Genomic DNA, 24,815 nt, shown 5'->3' with positions numbered 1-24,815 from the left:
TCTAATAGTCCCAAATAAAATCAAGTGCAACCAACTGCCCTTAGAAATAACCTAATTTGAGTCTTCTCAGTAAACTCAGATCACTGTATACTTTTACGTATTTAATCTCGGCATAAATTCAGCTGTTCTGTGAAGGTCTCAAAGTTTGTAAAGTAAGAAAGAAAAAAAAAAACACCAGACAGGTGGGGATATAGTCATGAATAAATTTGGAGCAGGAAGATTACAAACAACTCAAAATTTGTGATATCTCATAGAACTCTGTCCAATACGTTGTTTTAAGATGGACGAGTATGTCTACCAAGACAAGATCGTCTCCCTTAGCTAACTGGGAACAGGGAGCATTAATCAAGGAAGCAATCAAAAGGCAGCTACTAAGGAGCTGCAGAGAACTAAAGTTCAGATGGTAAAATCTGCGGACAGCTGTCTGATTTGTGGCACTTCACAAATCAAAACTTAAGGCAAGAGGGACAGAAAGCCACTGTTGAAAAAAGACATTAATTGTACAGTTTGACTTAAGCCTTGTGGCCACAAAGCTAACATGCTAAAAATGTTACACTAGTCATAGAAGATAGAAGACTAAAATGACAGTCGATGGTTTATAGGTAAAATTAATGAGATGTGATCCTGACATGGCAAATCAACCATGCACAGCATTTTCACTGTGGAAAATCGTAGCAAGAATGCGTCATGTTTTAGCAGCAGCTACAGCAGTTTAGTCAAAGTTGTAAGAACAATCCAAACCATAAATCCAATTGTGTTGCAAGACTTAAAAATAAGGTTCACAGACCCTGACCATCAAACTGAGACTTACACACATACAAAGCCTGTCCCATGGACTGACCAATTATAAGACAGCTTCTTTAAATAACTCACTCAGAATAGATATGAGTGAAAACATGTGCACTGCCACTGCCAGTGTTGTACACTGGATGAATTCATGGAAGTATTAGCTCCTCAGTGCAGAGACATTTAGTCCCAGAGCCATTTAATCACAGAGATTAAAAAAAGTAATGTGAAAATGATTCTCAGCAAAGAATGTGGTATACTTTAACAAGTCATTTGTAAAATGACTGTATAACATCTCTACTCACAAGTTGTGGGCTTTGATGCTGTAAGTCACACATGAACATATTGTACACTGTGGGTTTAAAGTCTGCCAACTTCCTGCTGTTCTAAAGACATGTCACTGTGTTTTGGTCTTGTGAAGTCAAGTTTCATCTAAGACACTGACTCATTGGCAAACCGCTGTGAGAACATATTGGCTTTGTCACTGAACAGAAGCAGTGATGGATTTTCTTTTGCTAGCAAGTGACACACAGCTTGTTCATTTATAACCATGGCAGGGCATAACATCAGAATGCCATTTTACTGTAATGTCAAGGATTTATGATCTACAATGCACTGTGCTGTGCAAAGGGAAGAAAAATATGGAACGACACATTAATCAGTCATTCATGCTATACCCTCTCCCTTATACCTTTAGACATGCTCTTTTTGCCCGTGACACCTGAGCATAAAGAGATAAAGTCATTTGTTCCTCCTGTTCTGGGGAAAATACAGTTGGATTTGTCTGAGAGCTATTTGCACTTTGCATCTGCAACTGATTCAGTACATGTTGTTTTGCACTGTTACAAAATGCTGATGAGATGATGACGTGCTAAGAATATCAATTTTCATCTTCTGTTCATGAGCAACAACATAATTTGACCTCGATGTAAAAGAGGTCAAAGTTTTGGAGGGCACACTTAATACTTCTGCTTTATGCGCTTTATATACCGGTATCTAAGTGCTGCAGTAAATAGGTTTGCTATCTCTGTAAATATTTTTCCCCTCAGAGGAGGATTAACAGTATGTCGAATAGATGAACAGACGAATAATAGAACCATCTGCGTTAAAGTTTGCTCACTTTGAGAAGCAAGAGAAATTGTTGTTTTTGGTTTTTGTTTTTTACTGTCAAGGTTTCAGCTGTGTTGATAAATGAATTGCATTTTGAAAACTTACAGCACAAATTAATTACATGTTTCCTTTCAGCCCACTCATCTCCACTTGTTGCCACTTTGGAAAAGTGGCAACAAGTGGAGCTAAGATTTAGCAGATAAAGACATTTGGCAAGTTGATCCAGAAAATCTGTGGGTGAAATACCATTACCATCTGATTTTTTTTTAACCCACGCTCACAGAACTGCTTGTGAGTTTCATGCTTTAATATCATATTAGTCACAATCAGATTTCAGAAACATATTTCCATTCATTTGCATGTCTTGTGTGTGTAAACATGTTTGTGCAGTCACAGTACATGAGTATTTATTGGAGACAAAATGATGGCAAATTTAAATTAAATCATCATTATGAATTGTGTTATATTATTTTAGCAAAGTTCAAATCTTGTTTTCAATGAGATGACACAAACGTATTCATGCCTCTTGATCGTTTTTTTTAAAATAATATTATCATGTTGGAACTACAAGTTTTGATATATTTTTTATGGGATCCTGTGTGAAGGACCAACACAAATTAACGCATGTTTTGAAATGGAAGAAAAATATATAAAGTTTTTGTTTTTGTCTTTTTTTTTTCTTTTTTTTAACATTTTTGTAAAACAGCTCAAGCTCAGATGAGGAACATCTGTGATAGGTGATTTTTTTTTATATTTATTATTTTATTTTATTTTTTTGCAAAGTCTTGCCACAGATTCTCAATTGTATTCAGGTCAAAACGTATTTCGACATGAATACGTTTTGATCTAAATCATTCCTTCGTAGCTGCTTATAAGTTTAGGGTCAAAGTGGATAAAGTCCTGGGTGAGATTGTGTCTCATTCTCAAGTCTGTTCAGCTTTTGTCAGTTTCATCTTCTCATCTACTCTTCTCAGCAGCCCCACATAATGTTTCCACCACAGCATTTTACCATGTGGTAAACGCGGTTTGTGGGGGTTTTCTGCTGTATATAATGCGCTTTGCATATATTGTCATTCAAAAAAATATTTCCCCCTTTCTTCAACACCTGTACTTTGTCTTTTTCATGATTTATGCTTCAAACTGGATGTTCAAATTCCTTCCTTCCTTTTTGCTACCCTCTTGTAAAGCTACATTTGTGGCACTATGACAAATAATTGTCCTATTTTACATCTTGATATTCCCACCTCAGCTATGAATTTCAGCGTCTCTGTAATGCAGGTGACGGCCTATATATTTTCCAAATCTGTATAAGACTTCTTCTAAAAGAGGCAGAAGGACTAGAAACAGAAAATAATGAACAGCTGCAGATTCTGTCCATTTGCCTAGAACTGCCATATGTGCAGCTGAAGATGGATGTGAAGTTGGAGCATGCTGTAATTACCTCACCCAGTCTGCTACAAACCCTGTGTATTCTCCCCTGTTGTGTTCCTCTTTTTCTACCAACATTTCAATAATTTAATTTTCCTTCTTTCAGTTCAACACCCCTTTTATTCCTTCACTTCCATTCTTACGCTTACATTGCATTAAATCATACAGTAGTAAAGCTGTGTGCAGCAGTTAAATGAATTACATGCACTCTAGATGGCCTGGTATATTATACTGTTCAAATATACAGCACTACCATTCAAACCTTCCAGCTGCAGTATATCTTGTGTGATGGGAGCATAACTGTGGAGTATTAACAGCACCAAATCTACCTCAGAGAAATCAGGTGATAAACCTGAGGCCAGGTCGTGTAAACAGGTATATTGGAATTTCATGCTCCTAGTGTCTCCCTGGAACAAATCAAAATCAAATCAAATCAAATTTTATTTGTATAGCACATTTCAGCAGCAGGGCATTTCAAGGTGCTTTACATAATTAAAGAAAAAAAAGAACAGCATGTGACATTGAATAAACAGTAAGAAAGAGAAAGATCACATATTAACAGATTGACAATGTCTCTGTCCTCAGGAAACTGTGGACATGTGTGCATGTTCGAGTTGGGGTTTTTCTTCTTGTCATGGTATATCATTGCTTCGGATTAACATTGTGGTGAGTTGTTTGAAGAAAGGACAAGTTAGAAATATACAAAAAGTAACAGAAGAATGACATTTAAAAGGGTAACATTTTGTTCTTTCCAGGCACACAGTGGCAATTTATAGCAAAATCAAGCAATAATGTTACCTTCAGTTGTTATAAAAATGCTGTATATCTCAAACGTAACTTTAAAATAAAATTGACTTTGGATTTTCACCTTGAAATTGGCCTGTCTTTTTGAGAAGCTCCTGCTCTTTCCAACACTCTGTCTTCAGCTAATGAGCCGAAGACAGACAAGCCAATGAGGGAATAATAGTATAGCATGATATAAAGCATGATATAAGGCTAAAAAAATTCAATTTTACTTCATTCTCCTGCTTTATGATACCAAATAGGTTTGGCAAGTTTAGTTTGAAACTTTGCAGTTTTCTCTTTTCTATACCCCTACAGAACAAGGACACCATTAAAAAAGGAAAAAAATAATGCCTCCAATTTTGAATATCAAAACTCTGAAAGCTGTAGGCCAGCTGAGGGTGAAAGAACAGTTCAAGTGGCATAATAGAGAACAATAAGCTCTTCCAGAGAAGATGGGGGCTAGGCTATTAGGGCTTTGTAATGAGACAGACATTATATTCTACTCTGAAATTCACAAAGACAATATACGGCAATAGATGACAATAGTGTTTAACATCAGTAGAAATCATGGAATCCTTAAGAGTTATGCTCATTTCAAGAAACTGAAAAATCACTGGCTTGTCTACGTTAAAAAGTGTTTTAAAGGTGAATTGCATTTGTTTTGTTTTCTGAGAGAAAACTTCAGTCTAATCTTTCCCTATCAATAACAAGTGTGTTTCTAAAGAATAATTTTATTTTAAAATCTTTTTTTTTTCTTCCTTTTACCTATCTTATGGATTTCCTTACAATCTAAAAAGACCAACAAATGGGAGCGGAATAATGTTAGTACTCTAGTCATTTGTTTGAGTCAAGGCCAGACATTTTCCTTTTTGGCTACTGATGAGCAAAAACACTGAGAGACAGGGAAAGGGTCAATGCATAACCAAGACAATCCTTTACGCATTACAGGCCACCAATTTGGCACACTTTGCAGTGTGTATGAATGGTAGAGCCGTCACTGAGTGTGGCTGATGGATTGCATTCAATGACTGCACACTGCAATGGGAGATTCTACAGAGATTTCCTGTTCCTCCAACCAGAGAGATACTGGAACACTGCACTCTCACAGCGTAATTGGATTCTTATCAAACAACAGCTACGTCATTCTAGAGCACAAGAAAAAGGGCTATGGATCTTTCTATCAAAAATACGCTCACTCAGACCCTGACATTCAGGTCTGCTTCGCTGTGCATCTGATTCTAAATCCAAGTAGTGAGTGTAACAAAATATTTTTTGTTACAATTTTGTAATTTTTTTTTTCTGTAAAACTCATCCATTCAGTTTGAGTTTGCTTTTACTGTGAACTTGAGTCATAGGTTTTAGACTACTAGTATAAAGGTTTACACATGCAGTAATCGCATTGCTGTTTCTTGGTTTTGTTGCAGGGTTGCAAGTACTAAATGTACATCCGCTGTGTGTCACTGACTGAACTGAACTCAAACATTTGATTCATTTAATAATCTTGTTCTCATTGCCCACATAGATAACAGTTGTGAAAATCCATTAACAGTTACAATTGTATGCCTGGCAATAAATAAATAAATATATCTTTAAAAATGATTGTAAGTTAGTAAGAATCAATGTTTGACATAAGAGTTGGGAGACTTCAAGTACAAAAGGAAAAGAAAAAAAAAACATTCGGCTGATTTGTGCACAGAATTGCTGTACAGAAATTGCATGTCATTTGTTGCTTGGCTCAAAAAATGATGGTGTTTTGTCTTTAGTCAGACTTCCAGAAGATATTTTTCTCGTAAAAAAAAACAAAACATTTTTGATAGAATGCAACAGGGATTTGATGGAAATGGCAGACATGTTTGTCTCATCTGTTAAACTGTCTGCCTCTTTTTCTTTGTCAGCTTCAATGAATAGAGACGCTGTTCCTTTTCAAAGCAGACACCAAGAAGCACGTTGTTTCTGCCAAACAGCTGTCTTTAGCATGGTTAGCGAACAAACTCTCCAGAAAATGTTGCACTTATTGACTGACATAAATACAGAAGTACACAATTGCTCCTTGAAAATTTGCCCAGAGGTTTTCTCTATAACCTTTAATATTGTGTTCCTGATGGGACAGGAATCAGAACTAATGTTCTGTGACAAAAAAGTTGCTGAGCACTGATATATTTGCTCTTCGTCGTTCCTCATTAACTTGGTCAGTTTACAGTCCTGAACGAGTAACATACATCTCATGTAGAACATCAAAATGTGTACAAATAGTGTTGATCCAACACAGTCTGCAATCATGATCAAATGACTAAAGAGAAGGATGTAATATTTCTGTTATGATATAAAAGAGCAACACTTCCTATTACATGTAAAGATTACATTTGGTATTATTCTACTGGTGAATCGAACTAGTTGTGTTAATTTTTTTCATCGGAATTTCAGCAGATTCTCATAAATTGATGGAGCAACTAAGTTTTAAATGTGTTAGCAGAACTGTAACGAATTACTAACATTGGACAAATTGAAACAATTACAAAACCTATAAACTGGTACCTCTTGAAAATTGAGGCAGCACTTCTGCTCTTAATGGGGTAAAAAACAAACAGGAGCAATCCACTCTTATACCTTCTGGGGCCGCGAGGGCTAAAGGCGGCTATCTGTCTCCAGCACTCAACGGGAGGCAGTTAGGACTGACAATCATGCACACACACAGTCACACCAAAGGAAAATTTAGAGAGACCAGTCAACCTAACAGTCGTGTTTTTTGGACTGTGGGATGAAGCCTTTCAGAGAACCTGCACTCTGAAAGGCACTTACAGTGACCAAAGGTACAAAATTATTTCTCTGAAATTAAATATAAAATATTAGTTGGTATCAAAAAAAAAACTGTTGGCCTACTGAAAAGCATATTAATATACTGCAAAGTATATATGCTACATATTTGAGTTTTCTATCGCATTAATTACTGAATCAGTATGACAGAATTAAGTGAGCTTCTGGTGACTCTGGGTTCTGTAGCTTTCTACCCCTCCTTCACAATCTGGGACCTTTATTTCCAAAAAAATTGCAGGCTTTACTTTCCCTTAAAAGAATACTTTAGACCACTGAGCAACAGTGCTATCCTTTTTATCTTCAGCGCAGGCAATATGCTTCCAACAATGTCTCTGATTCAGGAGTAGCTTAACATTAGGAATGCAACAGTTGTGGCCCATTTGCTGAATTAATCTGTGTGCAGCGGCTCCTGAACCACTGACTCCAGCTGCAGTACATTCATGAGTGGGTTCTTTAGCTAGCTGAACCTGGTTAAAAGAGTTAATACAAACACAACAATTTCAAAACTAGAATAAATACCAGCTGTCAGTTGTAGAAGTTACAATGAATTTTTGTTTTGTTTGTTTGTTTTTATATCAACCAATACTCTGCCCAGGCCTGTTAACCTATGGGCACTAACAAAACAACAATCAGGAGGGACAAGTTCAGAGAAGGCTCACCCACATTCAGTCAAGTTACAAAGAAATAATTTAGGATAAAAGTCTTGTTTGAGAAAGATATAGCATTATCAGAGCCACTCTTGTCAATACTTTACTTCTCTTCAGCTGAGATGTGACTTAGCAGGAGTTGATTATTTTATGACTTCTCCACCGCTGTAAAGACAAGACAACCAATACAAAAGCAGCTGTTTGGGCAGATGTGGTAGCTGTTGAATCCATGGGTAGACAGGGTCCAAGGAGTGCTAAGAAATATACCATTTGCAGCTTTGGCCAAGTTGAGAGACTAATCAGTGAAAGACAGCTTCCATATGTGCAGCAAGAAGGTTTTTGAACTTTATCAATACATGGCTCCATAATGTCCGCAGATCCTGTTCCACTCCTTCAGGGAATAATCTGATGTCACCCATGTCACAGACATCAGGACCAATCTGAGGTGCTCTTTAGCAATTAACTGGATCACAGACCAAGAGAATAGCAACTACAAGCAACACACACTAGGGCTATCTTCTGCATAGTCTATCAATTGTACCAGAACATGACCCTTACTCTTACTCTAGTTCAGAACACTACTTCTGAATATCAATGTTTAATATCTCCATTGATGAATATGATTAGCTACTGCCCTACTGAATAGCCAGCATATGTAGTAATGCTGTTCAGTGGTTTGTCCTCTGGGTGTGAATGACTGAACAACTCTCCATCATGGTCGTAACCAATACTGGATTCAAAATACTTTTTCTGTAGGCCATATTTAGAATTTCCTAACAACATAAGTTTTGTTTCATTCATTATCTGTGTAATAAACATGCCAAGACTGTTTGTACTTGAATTGCTGAACGTTTCTCTCATGTTATTTATTGAAATCTATCTGTACTCGATATTAAAACACCACTGAAGACGAGTTAGGACAAATAGGTAAATAAGTAGACCATAAATAAATAAAGTTCGACCATGAGGCACAACTGAGGGCAGTAAGAGGTTAAAAGCGGGGAGTCGACTGGTGGTGTTTGTCCAGACACTGATAGGTCACCGCTCAGTGGTCTGCTGTGTGCGCCTCTCATCCGTGAAGTAACGGCTCCCGCCTCCTCTAAGATGCACTGATTTTACTTTGGTGTTTTTCGCTCGGTCAAACGAAGCTACAGACCTCACCGGATCTATTTTTCATCTGCCATCATGGATGGAAGCAGTTCTTGAACTTATTCCCTGGATCTGCCCATTTTGGATCCGTGTGGACGACTAAGTTTGTGGAAGTTTGTGGCGACGACAGGCAAAACAAAACACCATTAAAGGTAAAATGATCCTGTTTCTAAGCTGTGACAGTGGCTTTCTGATGTTGGCCGCTCAGTTGAGAAATGAAACGCCGCTTATTTCGCGTTTGTAAAACAAATCTCAGATTTGCGCGGACCGATTTGAGTTGCTGTCGATACATAAAAAAAAACACACACACAAAAAAAAACCAGATTAAACTTTGTCTCACTGTCATTTACGATGCTGAAGATGTTCTAAAGCTCCAATGGACTTTTCTAAATATTCCAACTCGCAGACTTGCCACGATTCGCAGTGAGTTGCGGGCTGTAATTTCCTGCATCGCTGAGAGCGGCTGTGTTGCACTTGTCCAGTTCCTCCTGCTGTCTGCTGCTTCAGACGTATGGAAGGCCACTGTGTGTCAGCCTTTGTCTTAATGTAGTGCAAACACGTCTGTTAATGATTGAGTAGCACCTACGTTGGATCAGCAGCTCTTAGATAAGCATGATCACCATCATTTATGAGCAATTTCTTCTAATTTGTGCTCACATTCTGACCATTTAGCAACTTCTTCATGGGAGAACCTTTCTGCTTTTCTTGATACGATGTGTTTGGTTGTTTTCTTTTTTGCTACATAAGTTGTGTTACACATGGAGACATTTCTTGCAACTTTGCTGGGGTCTTTCAATGGTCTCTTCTGTTCCTCTGCTGTCTTTTTGCTACTTGTGTCTCTCTTCTGTCTTTGAGCCACTGTTCCATGCACCTTTTCAGTAATTTTTTTTTTGTAATTAACATGCATCCTTGATGTCTAGACATTTGATTTTTGCGTTTGTTCATGTGCTAAAGGGAAATTTTGATTGTGATTGAGATTCAGTTTTCTGAAGGGAAATTATTAGAAGCTGCTGATGGGAATGGGAACCTTGGTATGTTCAGTGCCTCACTAGGTTAGATAGAAACACTGTCTGCAGTGAGCAAAGACATGGTGTGTCTTGATTGTTTTTGCAATGCTAGATGGGATTGATGTGTCTACACCAAATTCTACTCAGTCTTGGACTTCTAGAATAGTGGTTCTTAAACTATTTCATAACAAGTGCCACCTCAACAAATATCCAGTTTTCCATCACCAACGAGTTGCAGTTGGACTCAGACTGTTTTTTAGTTTTGTTCATTTATTTGTCTTTCAAAGCAGTGAGATAATGGGATCATCTGTTCTATTCTATGTATTCCAGTTTTATGCTGATGCTGAGAAACATCAGTTTTGTTTTCCTCCTTTTCCTTCACCTTAATAAACAGATTTTTTTATGTATCACAATTAAAATCGTTAATGGTTTCATTGATCACTGTAGTACTTTTTGAGACAGAGTATATAACTCTTAATCTAGTTATCAAATGTCAATTATGCTGCCTGACAGAATTTGGCAAAATTGTGCACACTCTGATACATTTAGAAATGGACCTTGGCCACCTGTCCCATTATTTGTTTTTCTTAAAGAATTCTGCTTTTGCGGAGGAAAATCGTAATAGAAATGTCATTGTGATTTTATTGTAAAAAAGATATTGTGGGATGTTTTAACCCACTCATTGTTTTAACCCACTGGTTTTTCTGTGGTCGCCATACTCTCTTGTTGTGGTGTTGCTAACATGCACAGTTTTACAAGTTATGCGGCTGGATGGATGTACGTTTACATACTTTTGTTTTTCGCATACAGTAAACTTTCCGCTTTGGTAAAGTCGTAAGATAGAACTGTGTAACTTTGGTACAAATGCGTATGGACCAACATACTGTACACAGCGCTGAAAAATTGCTGCGCGATAGTGAGAATGGGGACAAAAATAGATTTGGATACATAAACATGTTGTGGACAGTGGAAGTGTTGTGTAAACAACACTGAAGGGAACAATCCTTGGTTGGTTGGACGTAGAATGTGGTGCTGCATCTTCTTGAGAGGACACATCTGCTGTGCAGTGCACATGCAGGACAGCATGTGAGAAAGGAAATCTTCAGGGCGCTTGCAGCTGAATATGCAGTTTATTCCCATGTGGTTCAGCGAGCTCAGTTCAGTGTCTGTGAGTTTGAGCGTGTATATTTCAGTTTCCATACATCGAACAATGGACATGTTCAAATTAAAGAGGACTTGTCTCCCCAACCTGAAAGCCTTTTGTTAATAACAAGTTAACAGCCAGGTGAAATGTTATCACTGCTTATATCAGTCATTTTAAAACTTTTCAACAACTCACTTGCTTAATGTACAAACCATTTTTGGGAAAATAAAACAAAAGAGGTGTTAGTATTTCAGTCATGTTATCATTTATTTTTTTTTACTGTACTCTAACCTTGAAATGTAATATAGTCTTAAAAACGGCATTCTGCTCAATGAGAACAACATGTTCTAGCGGGATCTGTGAATATGCTGAGTTGCTGGCGCCCGGCTCTTTCTGAATGAAGTTGCTTTGAATGCAGCTCACAGTCGCATGTCTCCTACTTTTCCGACAGTCCCTCTTCTCCTAAAGTGGTTTGTCGTTGTTAGGCCTGGGAAAAATGTTTCCTAGCCCCACAGGAAATGAATTTAGTTGAGATGGAGAATTGACATGTGTTTATCTTTATTCTGGTGATTTTACATAACATACGGATAACTGGCAAGAACACGCAATGATGTTTTATTATTATATGTGCATATGTGTGTATTGCTTTGGGTTATTTCAAATGTAAAGGAGACAGACAAAAAAGACAGGGAGAAAAGAAAGAACAGGGAGAAAGGTGGGGCTTTTAACTTTAAAAGGAGAAGAGGAAGATGAGAATAGAAGAGAAGAGAAAGTACGGTTGTATGTTAGGGTTTCTGATTAGTGTTTAGGTCAGCAGAGAAGGCCTTGCAGGCCATGATGGCCCACCTCTGCCTTCTAGACTAGATTAATGTGTGTGTCTCCTAAAGAGACTGTCTGTCTTTATCAACTGGGAAAACCTCATGTGCACATTCGGGCAAATGACATTTCATTTGTCAGCTATGATACTAAAACTGGGTCCAGACTTGGATCCCAAACAGCCATTCCACCCAGACATCCTTGACTGTTAGACAGACAGCTGCTGCCTGTTCACCCGCCTTAGAGATGACCCAGGGCAGTCTTGGAGACAAGAGCTAAAACCCCTTAGGAGAGAGAAAGAAAAGATACTGGGCTGCTACCCTCCAAGACTAGATAAAACCTGCAAGATCAGAGCTGATGTTTTCATGTGTATGAGATGGGAATAGATTATTTGGAACTGGATTAAAGCACATGTGAGGGAGATAGAAATTTAAACCCTTTGTCTCATTTTTTTGGACAAGATAGCAATCAGAAGTGAAGATATTTTCATTGTATTTTTATATAAAAGTATTGTTTTTTTTCAAAAATCATTTGAACATTCTCTCATTATTTAAGACTCATTTGATGCTTGTCAGTAGATTATAGTTTGAATGTTCTGTGTTGATTGAATAGGTTTTTTTTAATTCTGTTTCTAATCAATAACTGTGTGTAGACTTGTATTTGATTAAGTTTAGGCTCTGATTTTGTTGGTAGCTCATTATGATTCTCGGGATGTCTTCTTACCTCTGATTGAAAATAAGTCACAGTGCTTAGAGTCAGATTTGACTCCTGGTCTTTCTTTTCTGCCTTTTTAAAAAATTTTGTGGCATTAGTAACCTTTATTTGCAGTAGTCTAACAAGAAGAGAAAAGTGGGGGAAGACATGCAACCAAAGACCGAAGGTTGGGAACTGAACCCAGGTCAGGTCATTGTTGAACATTATAATTTTTCTCAACCCACTTACTTGGTAAAATAAAAAATAAAAAAATGAGACGGCTTCATTAAGATCTAATATGCATCTGTGCATTGGGGTTCCCACTCTATGCCCAAAGAGACCTGGGTTTTCTGAGTGTAAAAATAATTTAGTGGTTGATAGACTAAATGGGAAAGGAAATAATTAATGTCACATTCATAAATGAATGGATAATTTACTTATGAATTACACAGTAGCATTATTTAATAGAATGCTAACATATCCTTCAGTAATTCAACAGGACTGAATTCAAATGTTTTGATTTGCAGCTTGGAAATCCCTACGAACTGTAGCTTTGACTTCTAATGCTTCATTCTGCAGTGGTGTGACTGATTTTTGCCGGCTCACTTGCTATCACTAAATAGCTAACATAATGATTCTTTTTAAACAAACCACACTCTTTGATGTTGGTGGCATGAATTTGTCTACATTTGTCTCTGGACTCTGAACCCTTTTGTGATCGCTTTTTCTTGACACTTTATAGTACGCCGTGGAGCTGTGCCTGTTTCCATCGTGTAACAAAGCTATTTTTAGGACTCAGTGTTTCTGAATAAGAGATGAAAGCCTGGGTTTTGATCAATTCTGCTAGCCTCTAAAGAGAACAGGGATTAAACCCATTTTCCATGATGATAGCTGTGGGACATAGGATTGTTTGCCAGCTTCTGTTAAGAAGCATGCAGTTTGGCTATGAAAGGCAAATAAATGCCTTAACATTGTGAGAATGCCTCAGAGGATACGTTCAGCACGCTTTTTCATCCTAGTAGCTATTAGTACAACTTTTGTGTGAATATTCAATAGCTTAAAACAAAACGATAATCCTGCCTCTGAATTTAAATTCATGAAGGTCATTTATAAAGCATTATAAAGTTTAATTTGTGGAATAAAATAATGGAGGATTTGAACTCCAACGAGATTGGTCTTTTTTCCATGCAGTCATATGCAGAGCTCCTCTTTTTCCTTTTTTTTTTTTTTTTTTTTTTTTCATTTTACAGTAATTCAGAGTCCAGTACTACTGTACTGGACACTGGTTGGATTTATGCTGATTAGCACATTAAAAAAATTATGAAGACCTGAAACATTTAGCATTTTTGTCAGGGTGTAATGTCACTCCTTTTTTCTAAGTGTTACGTTAACACTCCCTTTCTTTCAGTCAGATTCAGGCTTATGAAGGATTGCAACATTGGATGGTTGGTGTTACAGTTTATAATGGAAACATAGATGTTTAATAAGGAAGACAAACTAGTAAAAAAAAAACATAGGCATGACTGTAATATAATGCTATAATTAACTGATATGAGTGACCAAAGTCATTTAAAATTTTGTTTGGGTAGCCAGATTTTTTTTTTTCCCCCAGTTATTAATAATGCTTTTTTTTGCCTTTTAATTACATGGACAAATTTATAGTCCAACCTGAACTGGATTATTTTACACTAATTATAGATTTATAGTTTTCCCAAAAAATGTTGCAGATATCTCACCTTGTCTAATTCTCGTCAACTCAGTCCTGTGTATTGTTTGTCTCGTGAGCTTCGTTGATCTACTGTTGCACAATTTTATACTAGTATATTAAAATATATGTGCGACAAAGAATAAAATGGCAGTGAAAGGACAAATGTCAAATCTTGTAATCCCATAACCATATACCGTACTTGTCATCAGTTTATGTTAGCATCCTTTTCTTCAGTTGTTTGAATTGTGGACAAATTTTCTTCATGCCATGGTGAGCTAATGAGTAGCATTGCCAGAGGTAAAGAAATGTGTGTAATAATTAAGAGATCAATGTTTGGTTTCAATGCATCTATTATTGTATAACATGTAACGGTTATTAGAACAAAAAACAATCAAGAATATTTTGCCTCATCAACATTTTCCAGTTGCACTTCAGATTTACAGTGTACTGCCTCAGTTGATCCTCAGAATCATAATAGACAGGAAAAATTATATCTAATGACATAAACGTGTCTGTAATTCAGGCGTGGTAAACCATTGTGAATTTCCCTCCATGTCCTTTATGCTGTGTTATTGGCTTCCTTGTTCAGAATTCATTTGACTAATCTGTGCTGCATATTTTTATCCTAAGTTTGTTAATCAGCATCAGCATTCCTCCGTAATCTGTCCGCAGTCTTTGACATTCTGCTGACAGGGACATGGTGCTAAGAATAGAGATACAGCGAACAATAGGGGTGAACTTTGATTGTCAGTAATGATGCGTGAAAGGCAAGCAATCACATGGTTGTTCTGTTCTGTGTACAAGTCATTACGGAGATGGAAAACTGTGCTCTCTGTCTCAGCTGTAACAGCAGAGTCCCTCTGTGGTAGGTCCATCTGTTGACTCCCCTAATGAACGCATGACAAAGTACACCCTACAAAAGATGTCCAGATGTTTTGGGCCTTCCCGTTGCGTCCTCTCTGATTTTTATTTTTTAAATCATTGGAGTTTGAAGGTGTATCAACATATTTACCATCCTGTATCAATACCACATATCAGTGGTATCGATATGTTGGCAATATAGTATATATAGTATCGCCAACATATAGTTGTTTTTGGTAAAATACTAATATGGCACAGGAAAAAGAAACTCTGGTTGGGCAAAACTTTTGTTCTAGATATTTAACTGTAAATTGCGTTTCAATCATCCATCTACTGTGTTTTTAGGCCTTCCAGCTGTAAATACAGCTGACACAAGTGATGCTTGATCTCTACTGAGTGTGCCACTTTAATAATTAAAATTGATCAACCTAAAACAAAATAAAAGGGAAAGCTCAATGCCAAATCTGTTAACATCAAACAGACACTGATTTTCAAAAAATGATCTAGACTTTTTAATATAACAGACAGTTGCAAGCAATACTATAACAGAGAAACATCATAAATGTGATCTAGAACAAAAAAAAAAAACATCTTAAAGATTACAAGGGTCATTTATAAATAATGCGTATCTGTGAAATGTTTATCCCGAAGTGTGCATGTGAGTTTATTACCAAATGGCAGGTGCGGCATGTAACTGAGATAATGAAGTTACATGCAGTGCAAATCTATGCATATAGATCTTCAGGACAAACTCTGCTGATGTTTCTGATCCAAGCGTTACGTTGTTTGTGATTATAACTTAGAATCCTGTTAAACCTCCCAACAGCTGACAGGACATTTTGGCAGAGTAATACTAACTGTATTAAACTGCAAAAATTTCCTGTCACCAGCGAGTTTTACCATGCAAAAAAATGGTGGCTCACCTTTTCTCACTAGAGAAAAGGTGAGAAAAGGTCTATTCTAGATTGTCTATTCACTAATCTAATGAATACACTAGGGGCAGTAATGAGCTGTGAGTAGGATAAGCTACTAGAAAGAATACTCTCTAAACAAAGTCACAGTTTTGCCCTTGTTCTTAAAAAAAAATAAAACAACTGCTCACTCTGCTCTTGGATTAAGCCCAGCAGTGACAGAGCTTGACCCGATGTGCTAATGTTGAAACGTGTCAAACTGTAACAGGAAACGTTGTCTTTTCATGATTAATCCATGATGTTCCACACTCCAAGTCTTTGTGTCTGTGTGCAACGAGGCTGGACTTCACACTGTATAGAATGACAGCTGGTATTTAATGACACCAGTTCCTCCTCTAGCATTCTGCTGTTTGTCCTTCAACAGCATGTGATATTTTAATATGACAGGTTACATCAACTTAATTATTATTTGTAAGAAAAAAAAAACATAATTTGTTTTATCTACTTGACCATTTTGGACTAAAAGCATTGAAAATTAATTCTTTCAGCCCGAAATTGTCTCATAGTGTATGAGTGGCCAGATCTGGTGGCGGCAATTTGCCAGAATAATCAGAAAATATAAGAGAAGTACTCCCCTGCCTTGCTTTGCCATGCAACTTCTGTCATTCAACAGGCCCGGTTAAGTGAAACCTCATCAGTGCAGACAGAGCATTTGTATATGGTAATATTATTAGAGCATTGCTGCAAGTTGGCATAGCAGTTACCTGAAATTTGAAACTGTGCTGGATATGTGTAGTATATGAAATGTGTGTAGTGTGTGCAATCTTGAAGTTATGCCACTGAACTTTTTTTGATATATTCCTGAAGAATTGGACAAAAAATAGCCTTAGATATACATAATTGTATGTATGCTACAGTATATGATATTTGAATAAGCGATGCTGGAATATGCCTTACTTGAAGTTGTATATCTTTCTGCGAAGGCAGTATTTAGATCTATATATTTTTCCTTTGAAAAAATACAGTCATATTCATAAAATTAGAATATGGGTTTCTATTGGGGACTGTTTGACAGATTAGATGTACAGGTTCAAAAATAAAAACCTTTACGCAGGTATTAAACTTATTTTTCATTAGAGCCACATTTGTGGAGTAAGAAAGTTTTTTTATTGCTCTAATGTGGTATTCTAATCTTAAATGTTGCGTTTTCTTTAATTCTAAGCAAGAAATATTCCTAAATAAAAGCAACAGAAATAAAGCTGTAAAACATCAGTGTTTGTGTAGTTTCTACAATATGTTTTATTTGTGAGCTGAGTTACTGAAATACATAAACTTCTCATTAATATTCAAATTTATTGAATATGTCTCTATATGTTTTTATATTACTGTATTTACTCACAAATATAATAAAACTTTACATTTCAACAGAAATTACTATAATTTTTCAGTAATTTCTGTATTTCATACCTTCCTTTTTTACTAGCGTTACTCCTTCCTTGTCTATATTTTGTACCTTGTCAAGTAAATAATTTACATGGTGCATCTTCAATAATATCTGTATTGTTTCAGTTCTTTGGAAGTTCCTTTTCTAAAAGGATAAATCATCTTCTGTCATACAGAACCCAGACTAATGTAAAATCAGCTATTTTGGAATATTTGCACCAGAGTGCTCATAAGGATGAGAGAGTAAATAAATAAAAAAAGAGAGAGCGGCTCCCTACTCGCCTTTTGAAGTGCACCTCGGTGAGAGCCATGCAGTTTTTTCTTATGCATTCATTTATCTTTGGCGAGATGTCGCAGTAAAACCTTTTTCGGCACAAAGTAGTTTTTTTAGATGTGAAGCTTGCAGCCTTTCTGATAGTCCACCACAATGGTCCACCTGTGCTTTCTGGCACTTTTTATTCCCACGTCACAAACATCGTCCTCTAAGCTCTAAGTTGTTTTGCCACGGCTTTCCTACCAGTCAGAGTGTATGAGGATACTAATTTCTCATGGTAACAAATTTTGTTGGATCATAAGAAGTTATTGTGATAAACAATAACATTGTCATTTTAAGACCATATTGAGCCAATATAATAGTTAATGGTATGATAATGCAAGTGCACCCTCTCTAAGATCAATAAACTAATTTCTAAAACAAAATTTAACACTGAAACTGGAAGACATTTTAAATATTCAAAATAAATAAACAAATCGAAAATAAATAAAATAGATTCTGAAGTCCCTGTATAGAAACTTGCCCTTCAAAATATATTAATCATTAGGCTCATATAAGGGAAACAGGCAGTACTACCAGTGAGGACTTTTGTGGGAAATAAAAGTGTAAACTTAATACTGTGTGATGGGTGTCAAATGTTTGCAGCATCTCTTTTGCGCTTAAGCAAGCTACTCTGTTTTTGTGTTCACCATTTTGCACTGGCCTTTTTATATTTTGTTTTGTTGATTAAACACCCTGGAAATTGGTGACTGTCATTAAAACAGAAACAGGCCATTGTTTGTAGCTTCCCCCCACCACAAGCTGGGGAAACCTGCATCGGATAATTAGGCTTTACGTGCAGACACGGGTTTGTTGCATTGCTGTGTTTATTGCCACTGTTTTACAGTAAATTCAACATATGGTCTGCACCGATTACTTGATTTACCACAGTTCACTAAGTTGGAATTCAAAGTGCTCCCAGACTGACTGCAGCTGTCGGCTTTTAAACCAGCGTTTCTCTGGCTTGCTTCTCTTCATGCTACACTCTGATGACTGTGGTACGAGACCACGCACCTGACAAGTTGGCTCAACACATTGGGAGCTATAAACAACAGCGACAGGCCAAAGTTTTCAACATGTATCCAATTTTTAAGGAAACGATAAGCTGAGGAATCAGTCGATGCCCCTCCATCTTGCAGTCCATCACTGAAGGAAGTGTTGTCCATCACTGATATTTTAGTGGGAGTCTTTCTTTTCTTTTTTTTTCTTTTTTTTGGTTTTATTGGCTGTGGTGGTGACCTTTAGGTGAGAGTTGTTATACAAGAAAGTAGAGCATGAGAGAGAAAGAGAAAGTGAACGACATGCAGGAAATGTCAGGTTTTTTTTCTCCGTAGCCAAGGAAAGACACTCTTAACATTGTCTCTGGTTGAGTGAGTTGATAGAAGAAGTGTATCATTGGTAAACCATGTGCAGGATCTGTGCATAGTGGCTCTTGATGCACAGACTCCAGAATTGGTCCTATCCTTATAAAGCTCCCCCAAATTACTAATTATTGATAGGATGTTGCATGGCACTGCTGTCATGGCTGCAGTTATCCCTGTGGATAAGGCACCTTTTTTCCCCCAAAACCTTTTCCTTTTACTCATTTTCTATAAATATACAATAACATCTTCACAAAATTTTCATTTTCTGAGACACTGAATTTGGGAGTTTTATCATGTACAAGCCAAATTAATCTAATTATTTGAAATAAAGGTTTGAATTATTTTATTCTATATCTAATAAAATAAAGTATATTTATTTCATTTTCTGAAATTAGTGACAAAAAGAATTCATAACATTAAATGTTTCAACTGTATGAATACATCAATTTCAGATTTTGCAGGCATTTGTGCTGATTAGTCTCACACAGTTATTTTTTTTTATTTTATTTTCACAGAGCTTTGCTACCTTTAAGACCCTGTACAACCCTGCATAAAGGAGTAAGAATGGGTTTGAAATTTGTGCACAATTAGAGCCATTACTGAAGCAGGAGCCATTGTCATTCTTTTCTTTTAACAGTTATTGTACAAGTAACAGCAGTATTTTTGATTGATACAGTCTCTAAATTTCAGTAATTTAAGTCTTTGCATGTGAAGCAGCCATGAATCATTTGGGAAAAAAATGTAATTTAATCGGAAACATTTTCTGTTTCTTTAGATTTGCCAAAAAATGGCAATGAACCATTTTTGTTCTGTGTAGCAATTTAAGGAATATTTAAAGCAAAACGATTTCTTAAATAGTGGATTATCTATCAGTAGTATTTGACAATTTAGATAGACAAAGGTAAACTAAGCCAAAGTAAAACCTGACTCAAAAACCATAAATCATCTCTGCCTCTCCTAACAAATGCAGTCAACTTGCTGATAGGACTGGAAGAGTGTTTTGGTTTCCCTTGATTTTCCATTATCACATAAACCAGTTACCTCCTGCCGTATATCTAATATGCAGGGGTCCGTCAGCAGGTATCCCTAGTTTGTTTGTGCATTCTTACAGAAAGTTTAAAGGTCTTGTATAGACTTAACACTATCTTAGGAAAGTCCTAATAGGAATTAAGGGTGTCAGAAGAATGGATAAACTTAGGCTGGTGCATGGTGGTGGGTGTGCATTGTATATTTTGAAGATTGGCTTGTTTACTGTGGCTTGTTATCTTGGTTTCTGCTTGTGTCTGTGTGTGTTTCTGTACATAATGTTCTGTCCCACTATCTATCTGTGTGGCAGTTTGTGTATGGGATGTGTGTGAGAGGCTTGTTTAACTCTATCACCCTGAGCCTTACCTGTGCCTTGCAGCCCCATCACCTCCCTCTAGCCCCTAGGCGGTAACTTGGTGGAAACAGCAATGAGCTGGAGCCCAGGACGGACCTCAACAACCAGAACAAGCACAAGTGAGACCAACTGTGTTTTTCTCTGCCTCAGGGATGCCAGAATAAGAACCAAGTGAGGACAATATCCAAATCCGAACCACAGCATCAATATTCAAGGGCTGACATCTGGTGCCTCTGCCTTTAACATAAAAAGCAGCTAAGGTACCTACTCCAGCTCCTTGGTTAGTAGCATAGCCAGTGTTTTGTAACTTGGCCTGTCAGTCTCTGGGGAGGACCAGCAAAGGAGTTGTGTTACACTCTCTGACAGACCTTATGCATGTTTCATCTGCTGCTCTCAGAACAGAAGCCCCTTTTGTTATCTAATCTAGCCCTCTTCTTCCCAGCCTGAGTGAATGAGTTTATTGCAACAACACTGTTCTTCACAGACTGTCAGCCAGACGCCAAACTGATGCATATTGAGCAGCTAAGGAGCATGAAGAGAACTTTGTCTGGTCTAACATATTTGGACCTGCTTTATAACCGCTGAATAGCACTCAAAATGGACTTAAGAATATAAAAGGCTATGTGAGGACTTAAAAAAAACTGGCTTGTGCTTGATCTGTCAAGGACTAAACTAAAACTTCAAGCTACAGAACTAGAGAATCCAAGTCTCTTAAAGGAACTTTGTTTGGGGCTGATTGGACTTTGTCAGACTTGGAGCAATGGGTGACACTCTGAGACCTCCTTCGCTCCAGGTGAGTGTCCCAAAAGATGCCCCGGCTTATTCTGATGGAGGGAACAATGCGATATCAGATGGTTCTGTGCGATCCAGCTCCTCGACCCCGACCCTTCGACGCAAGCGCTTCAAGATGCGACGCATGAGGAATGTGCCAAGCGAGAGGGAGAACACAAGAGCACAGCTCACCAGCATTCAGCTCACAGCCAGATCCCGGTCCAGCTCCAAGGAATATCTGCAATTGCCTTCCATTGAGATCACACCATCCAGTGATGAAGATGCCCCATCTTCCTGGTCAAGTTGTTCCACCCCCAGTGCGTCTCCACGACGCAGGCGCTTTCTATTGAGAAGGTGGCTGAAGGTCAGAGAGAAGAAGGAGCAAGGCAGTGAAAGCAGGTTGGTATGGGCCCACTGTCTTCTTCACATTTCCTCTTCTCCCTTCATCTATCCTAGCACCTTTATTTTGTTCTTGCACTCAACCTCTGCTAATGTTAAAATAGTACTATAATTAAGAGAGTTGTTTTGCTGACATGGGACCACTGATCAATCAGTTTAAGTAGTATAATCAATGTATTGCAGTCTGAAAGTTCTAAGCTGGTGTATCCTTGAGTTCACTTGTTGCTACACGTTTACCTTTGTGGTTTTCTGCTCTGCGGTTTCCTGTCAGAACAGAAAATCTACATCTCTCAGGTGCAGAGATTTCTAGCTACCTTTTTATATATATTTCATAGATAAATACTCATGAATCCCATTTGTCAAAGGTCACATTGTAGGTTCAGATCACATTCATAATAAACCTGTTAATTGCAAAGGTCTTTAAGAGGTCCAGAGTCACCTGAATGTAGACCTCTGGGCTTAGGTTAACCCTTTCGACAGATTGCAGCCCTGGTGATATTTCACACATCAGGTAATGTTTGTTGAAATAGGAGGGTCAAGGAGATACTAGTGATTCATTCAGTTGCTTGAGATAAAAAAGGTTGGTCTGACAACACTATAGAAAGATTAACAAAATCAATAGGTTCCTTCCTGTATGGTTGATCTCTCTGTGATTTACCCCAGTCTGAGATTAGTAATGGTGCCTTTTGAGTAAAGGTCATATCACTTGAATGTCCCCTCTGAAAGTTAAAGTGTTTAAAATGGTAAAAGTTATAATGTCAGCATGTCAATGTGTTCCTCTTAGACCTTCTAATGAGCCATCATTTGATCCAGATGTGTTAAACCACGAAGAAAACTAAAATATGCAGGATGCCGGCCCCCGAGGACCGACTTTGGACATCGCTCCAGTAAACATTAAAATAATTCCTTTAAAATCAAGAATGTGCATGGTTAAGGCCATGCTGAAGTTATGACTGGTTTTAGAAGGTATTTAAAGTCAGTACATTTTGGAGTTTAAATAATAAAGGGAGTTTAATGTGTAGGAAAGCACAGTGAGGACAGATTAATAATTGTAAATGTTGAAGTGCTTGATTTATAACTCCAGGAAAATTTGCAGTACCCTAGTGGTAAAATAATTGAATTCCCTTATAATTGTTCACACGTTATTTTGTGAAACCTGTGGCGTAATAGTCTTGTTAATAAACAAATATGACAGACCTTTCAGTTAACTCGACCCTGGAGATTTTGTGAAGGGTGCAAAACAGATTAGCATTGTCTGCATTTTTTTGGTTTTTTTTCCTTACACGAATCCCAATCTAAGTAACACATTCTCCATGTAGAATTCATTGCTATTTATCTCTTTTCTCAGTATTGCACCATTTACTTCCATAAATTAAACACAGTGTTCCCTGCATGGTGCAGATAATTTGTGCCCTGTAGGTTTAAAGGATTGCTCATCTGAGTGCAGTGAAAGCCTGCAGACATTGTGGATTCTACTGTTATACAGCCTGATAAGACAATAGCTATTTTAAGAAAGCGATGAAGTAGTTTTCACTCTGCTTCACGCTCTTCTGCCATATCCAAGCAGTCCAATATTTCAGACTTACAAACTTCCACAAAGCCAGAAAAAAACCCATTAGTTTGGACATGTTACTGGGATTCAGTTTAGGAATTTCCAACCATCTCAAAGCAGCAGGAGGAAGATAATGATGCCAATTTGCCAACATGCATGCTTGTTATGAAGGACTTCTGTGAAGTCAACGACACAACACAAGTTATCATCCCAGATCATCCCAGATCTTCCTCCTGCAGTTGTAATGAGTGCTATATGATAGTGATCAGGCATCTAGTAGCTGTAAAACCTAAATTAAAATAATTGCTTATGTTGGTCTTTCTTTGAGCCGGGAAGAAAACATTGTTGAATTGATTCTCATCTTCCTCTTATCCGGGGGAAATCCCAAGTCATTCCCTGACCCCCCGACAAACATAGTCCCTCCAGCATGTATTTAGGTACAGTTTAATTCCACTGAAGTTCAGGGTTCACAGACGACTCCATGACAAAGGCTCACAAGACAGACGTTCACAGCACCGTAATTGACGTATGGCCTCGGTTGTTTAGTCTGCATCCTGCTTCTGGACTGACATCCTGCTCTAGCCTGCATGCATGTCAACTTTACTTTCAAAAGAGGATTTCTTTAATAACATTGATAGACACTGCTTCTTAATTTCTATACCATGGCTTTCAATAGTACAAACCTTATGTCTTGCAAACATGAGAAACATGTCGGCGACCAATGGGTGCTGAAAGAAATAAGGGAGGGTGGAAGGCTAATCAACTCTGCGTGTACACTCAGAGGAATCTCAACTCACACTGATTTTGACACTTTATTAAAGGGGACTTTAAACCATTAAAGTGTTTTGAAACCACATGTCTGTGGTTTCAAAACTGCAACTTATTTCACTTGTGCTATATTGATAGCAGTAAGTGATTCTTGCCTAATGTGTAAAAGTTTCTGTGCACATCGGAGCAGAACCCAACTGTTTATAATACAGGAAGTAGAGGAGAATTGGAAATGTGTAATTATGTAGAGACAAATAACATGCTGTTGCATAAATAATTGTAGTTTTTAGGGGGCCATCTTGTACTGGGCACAGATAAAGCTGTCAGCTTACCTGAATATGCATAACAGTTCTGTATAAATGCATTCTCTTGTATTACTTTTTATTTCTGTATCTTCTGTATAATCTATCTTGCTTATCAACAAAAAGTTTTAACTTTTGCCTGACAGTGTCATATAGCCCCATCTAGTGCCATCACTGAATATGTGCATGGGCAGGAGCAAAACCTGAGTGTTGCTATAAATAGTGTTACTGTCAGAGCCTGTGTATGTTTGACAGACAATTAGTTAGAAATGTTGACAGATGACATGATGTTTGACACATCAGGCTGAATAATAGCAGTAGGATAAACCCAAAGTAAACCCAATTAAACTCAACCAAGTTAAAACGGTGAAGATTCAACTTTAAACTTTGTGAAATACACACTCCAGATTCTGTTTATTTTGGTTTTCATTTTCATGCAGTTTTATTTCTGAGGTACAGCAGCTGTATTATTTTTTACCTGACATCACATCTTGTTATTTTTCTACACATTGCAGCAGCCAGCAAAGCAGTCAGCAGAGCAGCCTGCAAAGCAGCCATGAAGATGACAGCACTCGCTTCTTGACACCACAGATCCGAGAGGAGAGGTGTGTGTGTGCGTTTGTTTGTAATACCTTGTGGGGACGATTTTCCTGACATATACT

General features: G+C 37.5%; 1 protein-coding gene across 8 annotated transcripts in view; it reads left to right on the top strand.

Moving 5' to 3' along the window:
* The window catches only part of gramd1bb (GRAM domain containing 1Bb), a 100,487-nt gene that overhangs the window by 8,866 nt on the left and 66,806 nt on the right, over window positions 1-24,815 (top strand). For 7 of the 8 annotated variants that reach the window (XM_016662847.1, XM_016662845.1, XM_007575940.2 and 4 more), the window contains exons 2-3: window positions 20,386-21,531; window positions 24,669-24,758. In XM_016662847.1, coding sequence (XP_016518333.1) covers window positions 21,122-21,531; window positions 24,669-24,758 — 500 coding nt within the window. In that variant the 5' untranslated portion in view covers window positions 20,386-21,121. Of the gene's footprint in view, window positions 1-20,219; window positions 21,532-24,668; window positions 24,759-24,815 lie in introns of those variants that run through there. The other variant, XM_016662846.1, reaches the window with a different exon arrangement.

The sequence above is a fragment of the Poecilia formosa genome, unplaced genomic scaffold, assembly GCF_000485575.1.
Source record: "Poecilia formosa unplaced genomic scaffold, Poecilia_formosa-5.1.2 Scaffold392, whole genome shotgun sequence".
Classification (NCBI taxonomy): Eukaryota; Metazoa; Chordata; class Actinopteri; order Cyprinodontiformes; family Poeciliidae; genus Poecilia; species Poecilia formosa.
This window is presented reverse-complemented; position numbering and strand designations above follow the sequence as displayed.